Here is a 17,610-nt window from a genome sequence, read left to right as displayed (position 1 = left end):
GGGAACTCTAGCCATGTAATCTCACGTGAGGACACATAATCACAGTCATCACTGGTATTAAAATTATCATTGTTGCTCTTATCACTGTTGACTGCTGTCTGTATACCTGTGCCTGCTTCTTTAATCCGAGCACCTGGCACACAAGAGCACAGAAGTGTGCTTGAACAGTCAGGAAACGAGTACCTGGAGATCCCGCACCACACGCTCTGCTTGTTGTGAGTGATGAGTCAAAATGGAAAGGTTATCGTTTTCATTAGCAGAGAACAAGACCATGCTTTTCTCCTGGTGCAGTTACAGCGGCTCACGGGCAACAGCACACTACAGTAATTAGTCTAAAGTGTGTGTAAGGGCAGCTTCTCTGCACAGACACTAGAAATATTATTCCACAGTTTAAGGTCACAGCCTTGTGTTTAACATGTTCCAGGCAGCTTAGGGGAAGAGAAAAAACATCCAAACTTAATTTGACTGGAGCTAATGAAAGACATTTGACATTTCCCAGAGTCATGCATTCAGAAGTTAGTCAGGTAGAAAAACTGTATTTTATTATCAACAATGAAAAAGAAAGCCAAGCCACAGTAGTAGTGTGTCCTAATATTTTGTAAGGCAAACAGATAAAATTCAAGTTAATCAGGACTGTGGTATCATCGATTAGCACATACGGCTTAATCTTCCTTCTTTTTTGGAAACAAGTATAGATGGAAAAACTTTGTTTTGTTTTTGAGACAGTCTCACATCCTGTGTAGCCATGTGGCTTTAACCCTCTGATGAGCCTCCTGACTCTGCCACCCAAGTACTAGACTCTCAGGAGGCTGTCTCCAAGCAGAAAAGGCAATTATCCGGCTCGCTCAGGAGATTGTTTCTCTCTCACCTTCAACTTCTCCCACAGGTGTGGGGGGGGGGGGGTTACAGTTTTTCCAAATTAACTCTGAATTTTGTTGGGGGCATGGCTTTTCTTTTATTCTTCTTGACAGTCACACTGAAATATTAAAACTTGTTATAATGAAGAATTTGAAAATAGAAATGACATTGACATTATTTTCTATGGGTAACAGTGGCAAAAAAGAAAAAATAAATAACAGTAAATACTTCACAGCTGTGTATAGGTAAAGCCTCAGGTGTACTTGGAGACCCCATTTGTTCTTCCTAATACAAAGTGGGGTTATGTAGCCGCTTCTCTTACTTCAGTGTCCACCCAGATACCCCGATTTGTCTTGAGTCTGAGTAATAGCTGCCTTTCTTCTAACAGTTATTTTAAATTTTCTCTCCAAAGATTTTAGTATAGTGTCGCAGTGTTGTTTGAGCAGAAATGAGGGAAATAGAGTGGTTCTGCCGAGCATGCAGTCAGCAGCCAGCTTCTGTGGGAAAGGCTTGCTTTCTTAATGTGCTGTGTGTTCATGCTCCCCAGCCGTGGGTGAGAGCTGATCTCCCTCTGAACTCAGCACTCAGGAAACCTGATCCGGTGACAAGCTCTGATGGTGTGTGAGGCTGACAGCCTGCACAGGAGCCGAAGCTGAAGTGTTCTCTTCTGTCTGTGCTCCGTGGTGTCTCTGCACACAGGTCAGGGCTGCAGAACCAGGCCCACAGAGCTTCAGCGCTCGGCCTCCGTTACCTCTCAGGTGAGCAGCAGGCCTAAGAACTGGCTGGGTCCAGGCCTCTTCCTCACGTCTGCTGATGTCACACAAGCCACCCTGTCTCAGGAAACCCTGTGTCTCTCAGATCTAAGCTGCTAAGCACCCTCCAGGATGAGAACTTTCTGTCTGTGGAATGAGTGATGGGCAGGGCGGCGGGGGCTTGAGATTACTGCTTCTTTCACCTCATCTCTCCAAGGCCTGGCCCACTTGGTCACACTGATGTCACAAGCAAGGATTGTGTTTTCCAGCAGCTCTTGGGGTGGGGGTCTTGTGAGAATTTCTGCACACCTGTTCTCACCTCATCTGGTCACCCAGTCTATTAAGCAGATGGTTTTGCAGGATATTTATAATTCATCTTTTACAGAGCGGCCTTTCAGAGTTAGGTTAAGATGGGTTAAATGAAGTTTTGTATGTCCTGAAAAAATCGCTTTCTCTGCTGACGTTTGATGGATAAATGACAAAGGATACTTAGTGGACACCAAGGCCAGAGGCCATCTCGCAGAGTGCAGAGAGCTGAGTTAAGAAACAAGCACGGGGTCACGTTGTCCCTTCCTTCTGAGTCAGAATCAGTGTGTTTTCTTGGCAGATGTTCTGAAGACCAAAGCTTTGTAAAGGGAAACTGAGCAAAACTCTTCAGCTCCAAGGGAGTCACACAGTAAACAAACATTTTATTCAACTGACTATAAAATTACATGCTTACAAAACAAAAAGACAAGAGGCATCTTTCTGAGGGTTTTTTTTAAGGGGGGGGTTGGTTATAATTTTTGTTAGACACTGGGTCATGGGTAGCCTTTTGAGAAACTTGTGAGTGTTCTTTGGTGGCCATTAAAGATGAAGGGGTTAGCTTACGTACAAAAGATAAATGGCTGTGACTTCCAGATGCTCTCTGTATGTGCTTACTGTGAGAAAAGGAACAGCCTCCATCACAGTTTCCTTTGCCAGATTCCCATGAAGCTTTGTGTTCCTGGCAGTTCCTAACTACAGATCTAGAGTGTAATAATAATGATGATGATAACAATAATGATAATAAACAACTTTGGTATGAAAAGCCTTTTGTTTAAGGTGTGTGTGTGTGTGTGTGTTCCTGATGAGTCTAGAAGGGGCATCAGATTCCCAAGAACTGTAGGTACAGGTAGTGGTGAGCCACCTAAGGTAGGCTCTGGGAACCAAACTCCCGGGTTTTAAGTTCTCTCCTTTCCTCTCGGCGCTCACCAGTGCTTTTACGTTGGGTACTATGGAATTTGGTTTGGTTTGTTTTCCTCCCTCCGTGCTGCCAGATCCCATGCTCCCTCTGGGGCCCACCTTGCCTTTCTTCCCACCTTAACATCTCAAGGCTGCTCCGAAGCCACCCGTAGAACATTCTGTAGACTTGCCAGTGGCAGCTTAGCCTTTTCTGCTGAATAAGGCATTGCGCTGCCACTGGAAGATTTGTGAACACTATGTTCTCTAGCCTGGGACTTTGTTTGGTCACTTTACAGAGTGACATGACCTTGCATTCCTGTGGGTGGCTCTGACCTTTGGCAGAGTTCTGTCTCTGAAGGGAGATAGGTGCAGAAGGCCGAATCTTAGCAGAAAATCAGAGGAGACTTGTGGCCTGGTGCTGGCTAAGATCCGGGACATACTCTATCATTCTGTAAGATAAGCTCTGGTCTCTTCTCATGGATCAGTCCTGATGCTAGCAAAGTAGCTAGGAGGGACAGTCTGATAGGCCTAAGGAGGCCTGTGGCTTGACCCTTCTGCCAGATGCCCTCTTTTTATCTCTGGGGTGGGGCCTTCTCACTGTGCTGACCACAGCACTCACGATAAGGCACGTCATGTTGCCCACAGAAAGTCTTGATGGATGAGCCCTTAATGGGGGTGGAGGGATCACATTTAAAAAACATAAAGAATTAGTGTTCCTCTAAAATAAGGTTGGATGACTACAGTGTGCTCATCAGACCTGTGCTAGGCCCTGAGTTCCATGCCCAGCCTTGAAAGATTAATTTTAAAAAAATATAAAAGACATGAGGTTTACAATACAGTTTGGTAACTCTCTCAGCTCTTTACTGTTCCCCAAGCCAAGAGCTTCTTGGAAATGCCTTTCCATCTTACAGCTTCTAAGAAGACTTGAAGTAATCAGTTCTCTTCATGGTTGTGACTGATAGCCAGTCCAAGTCTTTGTTCATAGAAATCACGGAGGGGAGCCTTATTCTTTCTTACAGTAGCTTTTGCAGGTGGAGATAGGTTGCTGCCGTTCTGATCATACCAACTGGTTTCTTCTCTTTTTTTGCTTGGTTTCCTCTGGGACTTGTAAGAGCTTCACCAGTGACCCAAGGTTCATAGCTGAGAATGGTATCTGTCCCTGTCCGTCTTCACATACATTCAGAGCACTTTTGGCAAATGACAGCTCAAGACTCACCATAAACAGTTCTCATTAAAATCCCAGCTGCCTCCATTAGAGCGCAAAGTTGTGTTTGTTTGTTTGTTTGTTTGTACCGTCTACATCTCCACATGAAATAGAACAGCCGAGAAAAACAGTGAGGGAGCAGCACACACCTTCAGTGTTCTCACAGTGTTAGCGCTAGCTCAAGTGTAATTGCAGATTTCCTTAAGAACCATTGACAGGTACTCATCCTATGTCATAAGCAACTCACACTGTGAGCTGTGTGCAAACATCCCAGCTTCTCCAGAAGAGTAAACACCCACGAAACCTACGATTTACCAGTCTTTTTTGATGAATGGAACTTTGGAAGCTCATCATAAAGACTGGGAGAACTTTCCTCTGGTCTGTTTGGATGTGTTACAGGAGTGGGCATTGCTTTTTGGGAAGTGAGATCAGTGTTTTTCGGGTTTTAGGGTGTTTGGTTTTGTTTTAAGTCTTCAGAATCCTCGCAGCCTTTGGCTGAGGAGACTACACTTTGAAAAGGGTGGTGAGCTGGATGGCACATTGGGGTGTACTTAGGTATTGGCAATGTAAGGGGGCGTGGAGAGTTTACTCTGTTGTTTTTTAATTGTTAGGTGGTCTGTTCAGTGCAGCTGTTTATGGTTCCTAAATGATAAGTGCCTGAGCACAGTGACAAGTCCCCACAAATGAGAATAGGACTTTCTTTTTTAAAAAATAAAATAAAATTCATCTGCCAACATGGGGTGTGTATTCACCAAGCAGCAACAGCTTTGTATCCTCTTTCTTCTTTCTAAGAATTACCCACTTTGTGCTGCCCATATATTCATGGGTATGTGGACATATGAGAGTTTGTTTTTGTAAGATTTATCTGCTTCATGTGTGTTAGTTCTCTGTATGTATGCACATCTACATGCCAGAAGAAGGCATTGGGTCCCATTCTAGATGGTTGTGAGCCACCATATGGCTGTACTCAGGGAACTGAACTCAGAGCCTCTGGAAGAGCAGCCAGTGCTTTTAACAGCTGAGCTGTCTCTTCAGCCCTCAGGGACTACACTACTCTTAAAGAAAATAAACTCTCCTTTTCCCCAAAAGGAATCAACTGTCAATAGCTTCCCAAAGATGGAAGCTTGTGAGCCCCTCCCCTCCTCCATACTAGAATGTTAACCAGCTTGATGTTGTACCGGTCTTGTGCAGATAAGCATGATCGCTGTGAGTTTGTGAGGTCAGAATTCTTGCCATGTCTAGAAGACACCACTTTGCACCCATCTTCCCTTACCTCCAGCTCTTACAGTCTTTCCATTCCTTCTTCTGTACTGTGCCATGAACCTGGGCTGAGCACCCCACTGACACCAATTCTGTACTCATTAACCACCATTTACAGCACAAAGAAACATCTCTGGTGAAATCTAAGAGCTGCACTAGGATTATAAAGATATCTTTTGGCTCTGGGACCAAAGTATGTCATTTAACCATAGGGTTTTACCATCAAAATCAAGTTGGGCATTTTTGGAAGTCTCCAGGACATCTCTCAACCTCACACTGAGCTTTTTATTTGGCAAACTGTGGCTTCTAGGAGTATCTTAGTTAGGGTTCTTATTGTTGTGATAAAACACCATGGCCAGAAACAACTTGAGGAGGAAAAGGCTTCTTTCATTGTACAACCTGTAAGTACATCGTCTATGAATGTCCTGACAGTAACTCAAGACCTTCAGCTGCAGGAAGGAGCTGATGCAGAGGCCTTGGAGGAATACTGCCTATTGGCATGCTCCCCATGGTTTTCTCAGCCTGCTTCTTATACACCCAGGGCTACCTGTCCAGGTGTGGGACCACCCACAGAGTGAGGTAGGCCCATGTACACCAATCATTCATCAAGAAAATGCCCTACAGTCTTTTCTACAAACTAGTCTGGAGAGGACCTTTTCTCAGTGGAGGTTAGTTACTTCTTCCCAAGTGACTCTAGCTTCTGTCAAGTTGCCAAAAAACTATCCAACACAGGAAGGAATATTATTTCCTGTGTAGAGTAACTCCAATTAAACTCTTTTATTGAACACGTGTGTGTGTGTGTGTGTGTGTGTGTGTGTGTGTGTATGTATATATATATATATATATATATATATATATATATATATATATATATATATATATATATATATATATATATATATATATATATATATATGAAGTTTATAAATACATACGGCTTTTTCAAGCATCTTTAGTCTTAGTCATCCATCCCTCCTTTACCCCACCCTCCCATCTCTCTCTCCCCCTAACCCTCCCCCCTTTTACTTCCCCTCCCCCCTCATATTATTTATGTTCTACTGTCCTGCTTACATTAAGGTCTTCTCCCCACTCCCTACCAATGCCTCTCTGGTTTTCTGAATTTTACAGATACTCCCAATTAAACATGCACTCTAAAGACCCACTTATGAATAGCGCATGTGACATTTGCCTTTCTAAGTCTGATATTGGTTACCTCACTCAGTATAATATTTTCTAGTTCCATCCATTGATCTTCAAATTTCATAATTTCATGTTTGCTCCTTAAAAAGTAACGGTGACATGGAGTTGTAGCTACAGCAATGAGACACTTGCCTATGACAGAGAAAACTATACATAATAAGTAAATACTTATGCAAATTAGTCATAATTTCAGAATTGTATGGAACAAGTATAACACTGAAGCGTGAAGGCCTAAGAACTAGTACTGTTTTCTAAATTATGTACACCATTTTAAAATTGATGTGTGTGTGAGGAGGGGTATGTGCACATAAGTGGATTCAGATATCCCTGAAGACAGAAGAGGAAACCAGATCCTTAGGGACTGAAGGTATAGTTGTAAGCCGTCCAGTATAGGTGCCAGACTCAAACCCAGATCTCCTGGAGAAGCTGTGTGGTGCTTCATCAGGGTTGTCTCTGCAGCCCCTAATCACTAGTTTTGGGTGCATTTTCTTTAGTGTTATATCCCTTATAACTCAAATTAATGCTCATTACTATTCTCCCATATTGCCAAAATATTTTCCTGCGTTTGGATTAGAAGCGGCTTGTTCTGGCTTGTTGTACATGTTTGTTGCAAGAAACAGCACTATTTGGATTTTGGTGCACTTTAGAAGTTTTTATTGTACCTGTTATGGAAGAAAGGAATCTGAGTTGTTTCAGAGTCATGTTAAAAAAAAAACAAAACAACAGGGTTTGTGCTATGGTTATTTTACATTCCTGAATAGTTAATGCTTTTCAAGAGATTTGAATTAGTTACGCACAGTATTGTCGGTTAAACAACTGACCATCTGTATAGTCTACTTTCAATTCCCGAAGCAGCAGCTCTGGCCCAGGAATATACGGGCTGCTATTTATTCTCAGATTCTTGTCTTTTCTTCTCCCCACAGATTGGTGAAAGACAACAAGTGCTGGTCACAGAAGAGTCTTTTGACTCCAAGTTTTATGTTGCACATAACCGATTCTATGAGCAGGTAAGAACTACGTCTCTGCTGCTTCTTCCTCAAAGTGAGAAAAGCTCTGAACAAAGCAAAGGGGCAACAAGAAGAAAGGACTGTTGACTGGAGGGAGCCTGGCTGGCAGGGTGGATCTCTAGTTTACTTCACAGAGGATGTGTCACTGTGTGTCTTGGAGGCCATGCAAGTTCCGGACAGGACGGGACAGCCTCAGGCTTCTGGGACTCAGGACTCAGTAGCTGCCACTGAGTGAGTGGAGAGGGGAGTCCTGTTGAGAAGGCAAGAAGAGTGTATTTACCAAGCACATTTGCACGAGTTGTAGGGCTTCTCTCTTACTCACATGCAGGTGAGGTAAGAAAAGCTGGCAAGAAGGGAGGGCAACCCTGGGTAGCCCCTAAAGCCTCCAAGACAACTTGCCTCATCCTCACAAGGCCTCCCCAGTGATTCATCACTCTGAGGGGAGTCCAAAGAATAGACCCTTTCTCTTTTGTTCCCAGCCTTTTACCAAAGTAGAATTAAAAATATATACTAAATCTAAATGAACCAAAAAACATCAACCCAGTAACCAAACACAGCCAATGTCAAGGTCTATTTAGACCTGACTTCTGTCAGCACTTGGGCCTTACCTCCCCAGCAGGTGAGAGAATGTCAGAAGTGACTCACAGAGTGATTCCCTCCAGGAAGAACCCAAAAAAACATCAGAGCAGGACACGTGACCAGGAGACACCCAGAGTGGCATGGGATGGCCGCAGATGGTTCTGAGCTGTATTAATTTTCCTTAGTGTCGGATGGGGTTTCCTATCCTTATGTTCTTTTTCATCAGATGGGAAGTGGATTTCTCTCTCTCTCTCTCTCTCTCTCTCTCTCTCTCTCTCTCTCTCTCTCTCTCTCTCTCTCTCTCTAGGTCATGACTAGAATTGGAATTGGGGGATTTTTTAAGTATTATGTGGGCACTTGAGATAAGGCTGGGGCAGGGAAAGGACGACTGGCATTAGAAAGCAGTGAAGAGGCTACACTATTGCTCATCCTCATGAAATACTATCAAACTGGGCAGGAGGTCCGAGCGAGGGCCTCTCCAAACCCAAGAAGACACACTGTTGGGTAGCTAGGAAAGGCTGCAGCTGGGGAGGGAGCTCCTGTGCCCACCTTAAAGCAAAACCTTTTCCTGTTCCCATCTCCCCTATGCTACCCAACCCCCCATGTATTTTGGCCATCACTTTCCTCTCCTTTCTCTGGCCATCTGGGTTCCTCAGCAGGGAGCCTTGTCCTTTCATTGTAAAGGCAGCGGCATGTCTCACTAGCTGTCTCCTCCAGTGGAAGGCTGTTGGGCTTTTTCCGACCACTAAAGCCCAGAGCAAGCCGAGAACAACAAGAAGACCTCCATTCAGGCCAAGGCAGCAGACCAAGGCAACTCATATTCCCAGGAATAGCACCAACATTTCTAGGCAGAGCTTCAGCTAGGGATTTCCTTACTTTGTGAAAATTATTTTAAAAGGGCCTGATACTAATGCTCCTTTAGCTGGCCTGCTCCATGAGTCAGCCACCATCCAGGTGACCTTTTCCCTACACTTTGATGAAGCTGTGCGCTGTGTGTGCAGTGATCATAAAAACCAACCTCATAAAGACCAATATCCAGTGTGGCTTCTCAGGGACATTGGCTATGCAGCTGCAGGCTCTTCCCTGGCCCCACCCCCAACTTCCCACCTTTTTTTCCCTGTCTCTATAATTAAGCCTTTGGACAATGCCGTACCTTTGGTTTATCTAAATACGGTTGTATGAAAGCATCCACTATTGGTGGTTTAGAACGAGTCTGTATGTGCTGGACTGACTTGAAGAGCTCCATAAGCAGCTATGGTACTGCAGCTGCTGTGTGAGGGAAGAGTGAACACAAACTACCTGTACGTCCCCAGCGAGAGGAGGCACTTGCTGAGGTAAACATATACTCCTGCCATTTAATCAGCAAGCTCTAGCAGAAAGAGCCATTTGACAGTTCCCAGTGACCCAGCCAAAGTAAGCTTCAGAGGCTCAGGAGACCACAAAATACATTCCTTTTCTCACAACAGGCATGAATGGCAGCCATTAGCCAGAGGAGTCATTAGGCAAACGTCAGTGTGCCCTGTTACTGAGAGATGTTTTGAAATGCCCTTCTTACACGAACACACACACAGATACACATTCACACACACTCCCTCATTTGAAGGGACAGCTAACTCGAAGGTATTTCGAGTGTGAGACGGGTGTGAGGCTTTCATGATTTTCCAATTTGTTTTCTCTATTACGCAGGACAGGCACGGTCCAGGTTTAGGCCTGTCCAGAGGGGGTTGGCTGGTTGTTGGGAGTCCCCAGCTCCTTGCCGCTGTGCTGCGTTCTAGATAGCTGGCATCTGGTAATGGAGGCACTGGGTCTGCAGCCCTTTGGCTCCTCTCAGAAGCCAGGCAACAGTGGATCCCAGAGCATCTCAAGGGCAGACTGAGTTGTTAGTGGCGAATCATTTCTTCATTATTCATGGTAGCAAACACAGCATGCTGACGTAAGATGTTAATGAAGGGCAGTGATGTGGGGAGCAAGAAGCCTTCCTACATCGTTCTGAACCCAGAACTACCGTTAAATAAGGCTGGATGTGAAAACTTCTGATTTCTGAACATTTATTTTAAGGTCTTAGTGCCAAAGAACCCTGCATTCATGGGGAAAATGGTTGAAGTCGACATTTATGAATCAGGAAAACACTTTTTGAAAGGACAGCCAGTATCAGAAACCAGAGTGTATACACCATCCATCAGCAAGCCACTGGCCAAGGGAGAAGTTTCGGGTTTGACAAAGGTAAGTTACAAGTTTTGACAAAGGTAAGTTACAAGTTCCTTCCCTCCAGGCTGCTGCGGACAATGACCCTGAGCTGCTTCTGTGGTCACGGAGCAGCCGCCCTTTTAAGGAGGCACAATGCTTTGCTCCTTCCTTTCTGACACATGGAGATCTGGCTGTGCAGGTGCCTCTGCTGAGGGCTGGACCTTTGCTTCTCTGCCCATAAAGGGAATAAACTGCTTCCTTTTCCAGGGAAGAAGCAGAAGGCAGAAAAGTCATTTCTCCAGGTAAGAGATTCCGCACCAAAGGTGAATTCAGATCCAGTGTGGTTCTGTCTCACTGGTCCTGAAGGAAGGGTGAAGAGAACCCAGTGTTTGCTGCTGACTAAGCCCACAGGTGCACAGACACTAAGCGTGGCACACGCGTAGTTGTGGCGCCTCTTGCTAGTGTAAGCTGCATATGTACATGAGTCCTGTGGAGTGAAAATCAAACATGTTTTTCATTCCATAAAGAAGTAACCTGGCCCCTGTAAATATGGCTGTTTGCCAGCCCCTCACACATTTCATTGAGCTACAGTTGTAAAAGCTGATGGAGTGTGAAATGGAAACGTGTATCACATGTCTAAGCATCATTTGATACCCTTTCTTCACAATTGTTAAGCACATAGCGGTGACAACACATGGACACGAGGTGACAGAGACTCGCCTCCCATGCAGTCCCTCGGACTCCACCCCGCTTCTCACCTCGGGAATGGTAAAGACATCTTAGTTAAAGTAATAGAAGGGCAGCTTCAGTCCAGGAACAGTGGCAAGCACGTTGCCCCTACCTGTCATCACTGATGAGGCGAAGCTCAAATCTAGTGAGAGTGGTACCTCTTCTTCCGTGTGTATACACTTTATTACTATAACGTCATCATCATGACCGTCCAGAGTGTGTGTGCACGCGAGTAGGTGGGAATTGTTGTCTCCTCCACTGGGAGATGCAGGAGTGAGCTCAGCTTGTCCGGGTTATACAGCACAGCCTGCATCAGCTGAGCTGCCTCACACCATATTTATTTTGTTTTGCTTTGTCTTATTTTATTTTTGAGACAGGGTCTCATGTACACTAGACTAGTCTTGAACTCATTTTGTAGCTGACGAAGAGTGTGAACTCCTAACCCTTCTTTCTTTGCCTCCCAAGTGCTAGGATTACAGGCACACACCACTATACCCAGTTTGAGGCTGCCATCTTGTTAAAACTTGACCAACAACATCACTTATGTCTTTAGTTGTTGTTGTTTTACTCGTATCTGGAAGTCGGAGAGGACAGCCTGGAGGCGCAGTAGTGTTGGAATAGATGGTTGGACATTGAGCTGGATCATATCAGCTAATTCGTCCCATATTTTTTCAAGAAAATGACTAAACTATAGCGTGTACTATAAGAGACATTTTCCTTTGTCCAACATTCTGGGCTCAGACCCATGGCTCACATGTGCTGGGAAAGCTATCTCTGTGCTGTTTCTCCAGGCCTGGGAAGTTGGTTTTCAGTGGTTGGAGTAGAAAGAATTTAACAGCAAATGGAAGAAATCTTTTAAGACCCTGCCTGGCTTGGTTCTCACATGAGCATCTCTCATAAACACTCGAGTTCTAAAACCGTGTTTAGTAACAATCCCCAAACAAGGGAAAGCAGCCCCTTCTACATGCTTTCTAAAAGTTCAGCCATTCATCTCCTCCCCCGTCTCTCCCTTCTTCCAGCCTAGGAAATAGTGTTGTCACCAGCCTGCCTTTGCACATGGCAGCACAGAGGGCCAGGTGTGATGCGCCTGTAGAAATGGACTCTTCTGCATGTATGAAGCTCAAGGACGGACTCTGTGGGGGCTGTGTTAAGCTCTGTCTCATCAGTGTTCCTCTTTTACTGTTTGCACACACACCTAGCCTGCCAGGATCAAGGCTTTGCCAGTGAATTTGTTCTGTTATTCCCAGTACTCTTTAGGAGGAGAGCCCAAGCTAGCAGGAAGGGAGCATTGTAGCCTCAGGCTTTTCAAGCAGGCAGTAGAGGTAATAACAACATCTCAGACACTTTGAGCTTTGATAGCAGGGAAAGGTTCTGGAATCTGTTTGGGAAACACCTAGCTCTGTGTGTTTGGAGTTTGGGCACAGGGACCTGGGTTTGCACCTGGCTTGGCCAGTGCACCTGGGTCTAAACTGCTCCAAACTTTAGTTCTGCCTGTTCGGTGGAAGCGAAGTATCCACCTTGCAGTGTTGATAGGAATAAATTCAGTCCTGCTGCTGAATAAGGTTCAACTGATAATTGTCTTACCCAAATTACATATGGTCTTTTATCTTCTCTCCAAATCTTGTATTCAAGAAGAGTAGGGTGAAGGGACTTGATGAAAAAACATCTCCATTTTGTTGTTGATGATGATGATGATTTTAGCCATAATAATGGGTTCTTGTTGTCTTTGGCAGAGATGATATTTTTGTTAGGATGAAGCCACAAAGCTAATCCTAACAAATTTGTAATAGAATTTGTGACTATCTGAACTTCCTAGGCTTCTGCTTAGTTTTTATTATTATTTTGTTCTAGAATATTCCCTTCCACAGAACAGGAATAGTATGATGCTATTATTTCAGCACTGGGGTGGGGCAGCAAAAGGATCAGGAGTTCAAGGGCATTTTTGGCTACACAGCTAAGACCCCCATCTCAGAAAGGAGAAGGTATGGGGAGAGAAACCCAGAGCACCAGAAGGAAGTCACTGTGCCAAAAGTTATTTTCAATAATAAATACCTCCCCTAATTGTTGATTTTATGGCCATTCTGGTGAATTGTTTATTGTTTTTTATTCACATTCATGTGAGCGCCTGCATGAGTTGTGTGCAAATGGGCACAGGTGCCTGGAGGCCCAACATGAACACTGGATCTCTGGAACTGGAGTGACAGGGACTTGTGAGCTGCCCCATGTGGGCTACTGTGGGTGCTGGCACTAAACTCAAGTCTTCTGAAAAAGCAGGAAGTCTTCCTAACTGCTAAACCATCTCCCTGTTCATGGTCTCAATATTTCGGCCTGTGCTTTGGCCTCACTTCATTGCATGTCAGGGCCTGCAGACATCCTTCACTGGAGCTGGTAAGAGGGACAGCTGATTAGGGAAGCAGTCTAGGCAGGGGGACAAGAGGTCTGTGGTATGGGGGTCTGTCTCTTTAATTGACTTGTCAGCCTGTATATCACCAGGCTCCCCAAACCCTGGTTGTCTCACATACAACATGGTCGTGCATAGTAATCACTGAATTAACTTCTGTCTCTACTGTTCAATGACTGAAAATCTCACTTGACAGAGTAGACTCAGTGCTACTCTATGGAAGAACTTAGAGTTCTCTAACTATGAATAAAATCAAGAGTTCTTCTTTTAAATGATGACAGATCCCTGGAGCATGGAGGAAAAGGAGCTGTAGTAGAGTTGCTGTGTCTAAGAAATCCACCCTTTCCCCTCTTTTTGTCTCTGAAGTATGGTGAACTGGACCCAGGGCCTCCCACATATGATGCAAAGCTTCTACCATGTACTTCCTGCCTTTATAGGTTTCATTTTTAGACAGGGTCCAGCCTGCCCCCATTCCCCTGCTTCAGTTCCTCCAGCAGCCTGGCGTATAGGAGTGTGAAAGCGAGACAGTTAGACACACCAAAGACTGTCCATGGTCCTCTCTCTAGCTTCTTTAGAGATGAGGAGGAGGAGAAAAAGGTAGCAACACAACTAGTCTGACTGTCCTTAGGGAAGATGACCTACAGGCCGAGGAAGTGTGGCTGCTTTAGAAAACATTGGGGAGTAACCTGAGTGAAGGCATCGGAACTGACGGAGATCACATGAAGCCCAGACTGGCCTTCCCTGAGGAACAGCCAGCCAAGGAACCATGGTCCTGGGAGGAGGAGGGGATGGCGGCGTGCATTCTAAGACAGTGATTCTCCACAGTTCCCATGTTCACGGTGCCGGCACTACTCCTGAGCTGTGACAGAATACACTCCACCCATCTCTCCCCAGCCTCCTAAGTCAGAGGCTCTGGGGTGAATCAGTGAAGTATTTTTAGGGATATTGAGTTGTTCTGTCCTGCCCTGCCCTTCTTTTTAGATCAAGCCACACTGTATAGTTCATGCTGGTCTGGAATTCACTATGTAGCAGAGGCTGTCCCAGAACTCACAACACTTCCTTCTCAGGAACTAGGTTTAAATTATTATTTTTCACAACTTCATATACACACATATATGAACATATAAAATAATGCTTATATTGTATGCACATTATCTTATCTCCTTCCTCCAAACCTTTCTTTAGTTCCCTTCCTACTCTTATACAGCTCACATGTGGGGTAGGGTGGGGCACCCCTTTGCATTTAATTACGGTTTCTTGCATGAGCAGTAGTCAGAACTATTTATTTGAGCAAGGACAACCAACTTATCACACTGGCCCCGTGTGCTTCTTAAGAAGGGATGAGGCCTAATGAGCCTCTTCTTAAATAATGAAAGACTGACTGGCCACTACTGTGTGAGTTCATCAGTGCATCAAGTCATGTCCAAGAGACAGACTCACAGCCCTTCCTCTCTTTGCTCTTCAGTGGTACTCCCTAAGCCTTGGAGGGTGTGGTAAAGATACCCTGCAGTCATTTATGCTCAACACCCTGACCAGCTGTGAGTCTCTGCATTAACCATCATCACTCATTACAAACAGAAGCTCCTCTGACCGAAGCTGAGAACACTAATCTGGATATAAATATAAATGTTTAGAAGGCCTATGACCTCCCAAGACATGGGTGTTTAAGTTGTTGGTTACTGCCTCTCAGCCATGCCACTCTTACAGCAGTAAACACATCCTGCCTGGTTGCTTGGAGCCATAGCTCACAGGGTTTATAGCTGGTTAAAGCCGTTATGACTTCTCTCCCCCAGCAGCCTGCACCACATCTTAATACTCTGAAAGCTAGCCAGCAAGGACGATTCTTCCCCTTCTGTTTTATCTTCATTTCTCTACAACGTAAAACCAAAGTGCGTGGTGTCTTTAGCTAAGGGTCTTGTCTAATTCTAGTAGGTGATCAAGAGCAAGGGCAAAAGTCTGTATTGTTTGGGAGGAGTTTGGATTAAAAACTCAACTCATAGGATAATATCCCACACCCAGCACTGAGTCGAAGGGGGCAGTATTATCCCCCCTGTAAGGTATCTTCCCTTCGAAGTATTTTTCTTATATTTTTAAAAATATAATAACTTACAGAAGAATAGGTTTCCACTAAGCTATATCTCCAGAAATGGAAAAACTATAGTCATATTCCATTACCAAATCTCAAAGTAATGATTCTTCTTTTCCACTGGTTAAACTCTCCAATCCTTTGCTACAGTCTCAAGCCAACATTTAGGGAGTGATTGCTGTGGGCCAAGTGGCTAAGTGACCTGCATTTATGTCATCCTTGTCTTGCCATCAGATTTCACAAATGAAGAACGAAAACATCAGTAGACTAGCAAGTAACTTACTCAGAGTCACAAAAAGAGAAGAACCAGGTAAATGTAAACAGGAGCCACGTTTTACATACAGGTCTTACCAACATCAAGACCAACATAAAATCTGGGGCTAGAGAGATGGCTCAGTGGTTAGAAGCACCGGCCGTTTTTCTAGAGAACCCACTCCAAAGGTTCGATTCCTAGCATCACGTAGTATGTAGATCACCATCAGTAACTATTACTATAGATCTGACCAGGAGATCTGACAGCCTCTTCTTCTGTCTTCCGTGGGTACCAGGCATATACCTAATGTGTAGACATATGTGCAAGCAAAACACCATACAATAAATAAATGAGTGGGTTTGGGGATTTTTTTGGTTTTTTGGTTTTTTTGGGTTTTTTTTTTGTTTTTTGTTTTGTTTGTTTGTTTGTTTGTTTGTTTTTGGTTTTTTTTTTTTGTTTTTGTTTTTTTTGTTTTGCAGTTTGGCCAGGCCTGATGGCACAGACCTTTAATCCCAGCGACTTGGGAGATTGAGACAAGAGGATCATAAGCTTAAGCCTAGGCTATATAATATATTTAGGAACAGCCTGGACATCTTAATAAGACCCAGTCTCAAAAAAGAAAAATAAGGTTGGGGATGTAGCTCTATGGAAAAGCATTTTCCTACCATGAAGGAGACCCTAGTTTTAGTATTCAGCAGTAGATGGATGGATGGATGGATGGATGGATGGATGGATGGATGGATAGATGGATTGATGGATGGATGGATATATAAGAAAGGAAGGTGTTTTATATATATATATATATATATATATATATACACACATACATACAAACATACATACATACATACATATGAAGGAAAAGAAGGAAGGAAAAAAGGAAAATGAATATGAATACATTTTCTATTGTAACCATTTCATAGTGTCATTGTTCAGCAATCAGTCTCCAGGACTCTTGTTAACAAAAACTATAACTCTGTCAGATCTCCTGGTACTATAGTTACCAATGGTGATCTACTACGTGGTGCTAGGAATCGAACCTGTGGAGTAGGTTCTCTCAAAATGCAGCCAGATATAATAAAACTCTGCATTTCTTAAACAGTAACTCCCCTTCCACACCTGTTCCTTATGTGATGACAAAGGAGGCAGTTGTCAAATAGGCATTGTGCTGCCTTTGCCTTTTTGTGGCTTGCATGATGTCCTCAAATTTCAGCCATATTGTGTCAGCCCCAAAGGCTGGGCGACATTTTATTGTGTCATTACAGGCTGGGTAGTACTCCATGACATTTCCTCTCTTAGTCTTCCATCTGAGTACATTTGGAGTGCTACCACCAAATGCTTCCTGGCAACGTGGTGCACAGATGTCTGCCTAAGCCCCTGCTCTAGATCCCATCGTAACTCAGCTTCTGTTTGTAAGGAGTAGTTGTGTGGCTTCCTGTGGCAGCAGTGCCATTAGTAATGTTCCAGTCCACTCACGACCTTGTCCTTCAGGCTTTACTGTAGGCCATCCAGGTGTGCCGGCTCGTTAAAGCCCAGCTCCACTCTCTTCACATCTGATACCTCTGGTGAGGAATTCCTCTTTATGTTGCAGACTTTGCTTCACTGAATCCAAGAAGAGAAGGAGAAAGTGACCAGGAAGTGGGTGAGACTAGTCACCATGTGTGTGTTCAGTCACAGCAGCATTAGGTCCTGCGCTGAGAGAAGCAGAGCTGCTAAAGGTTGTCCCCTTGCAGGCTTATGTGACTCACCCTGCTTAACTGATCTGATCAGCTCTCACACCAGTGTGTAAGAAGTCCACTGGGACATGCCTAGCACGGACATTTCTCCTGAATTCTAAGACTGCAAATATTTGGTTTTATTGCAAAGATTTATTCTTTTGTTCAGTTCTCTC

General features: G+C 44.3%; 1 protein-coding gene across 2 annotated transcripts in view; it reads left to right on the top strand.

Moving 5' to 3' along the window:
* CDKAL1 (CDKAL1 threonylcarbamoyladenosine tRNA methylthiotransferase) overlaps nucleotides 1-17,610 on the top strand; it is a 468,079-nt gene that overhangs the window by 432,068 nt on the left and 18,401 nt on the right. For both annotated transcript variants that reach the window (XM_080917709.1, XM_080917710.1), the window contains 2 exons: nucleotides 7,401-7,484; nucleotides 10,122-10,286. In XM_080917709.1, the coding sequence (XP_080773835.1) occupies nucleotides 7,401-7,484; nucleotides 10,122-10,286 (249 nt within the window). The remainder of the gene's footprint in view (nucleotides 1-7,400; nucleotides 7,485-10,121; nucleotides 10,287-17,610) is intronic.

This window comes from Micromys minutus (genome assembly GCF_963924665.1).
Source record: "Micromys minutus genome assembly, chromosome: 6".
Classification (NCBI taxonomy): domain Eukaryota; kingdom Metazoa; phylum Chordata; class Mammalia; order Rodentia; family Muridae; genus Micromys; species Micromys minutus.
Note: the sequence above shows the minus strand (reverse complement) of the source record. Positions and strands in the feature narration are given on the sequence as shown.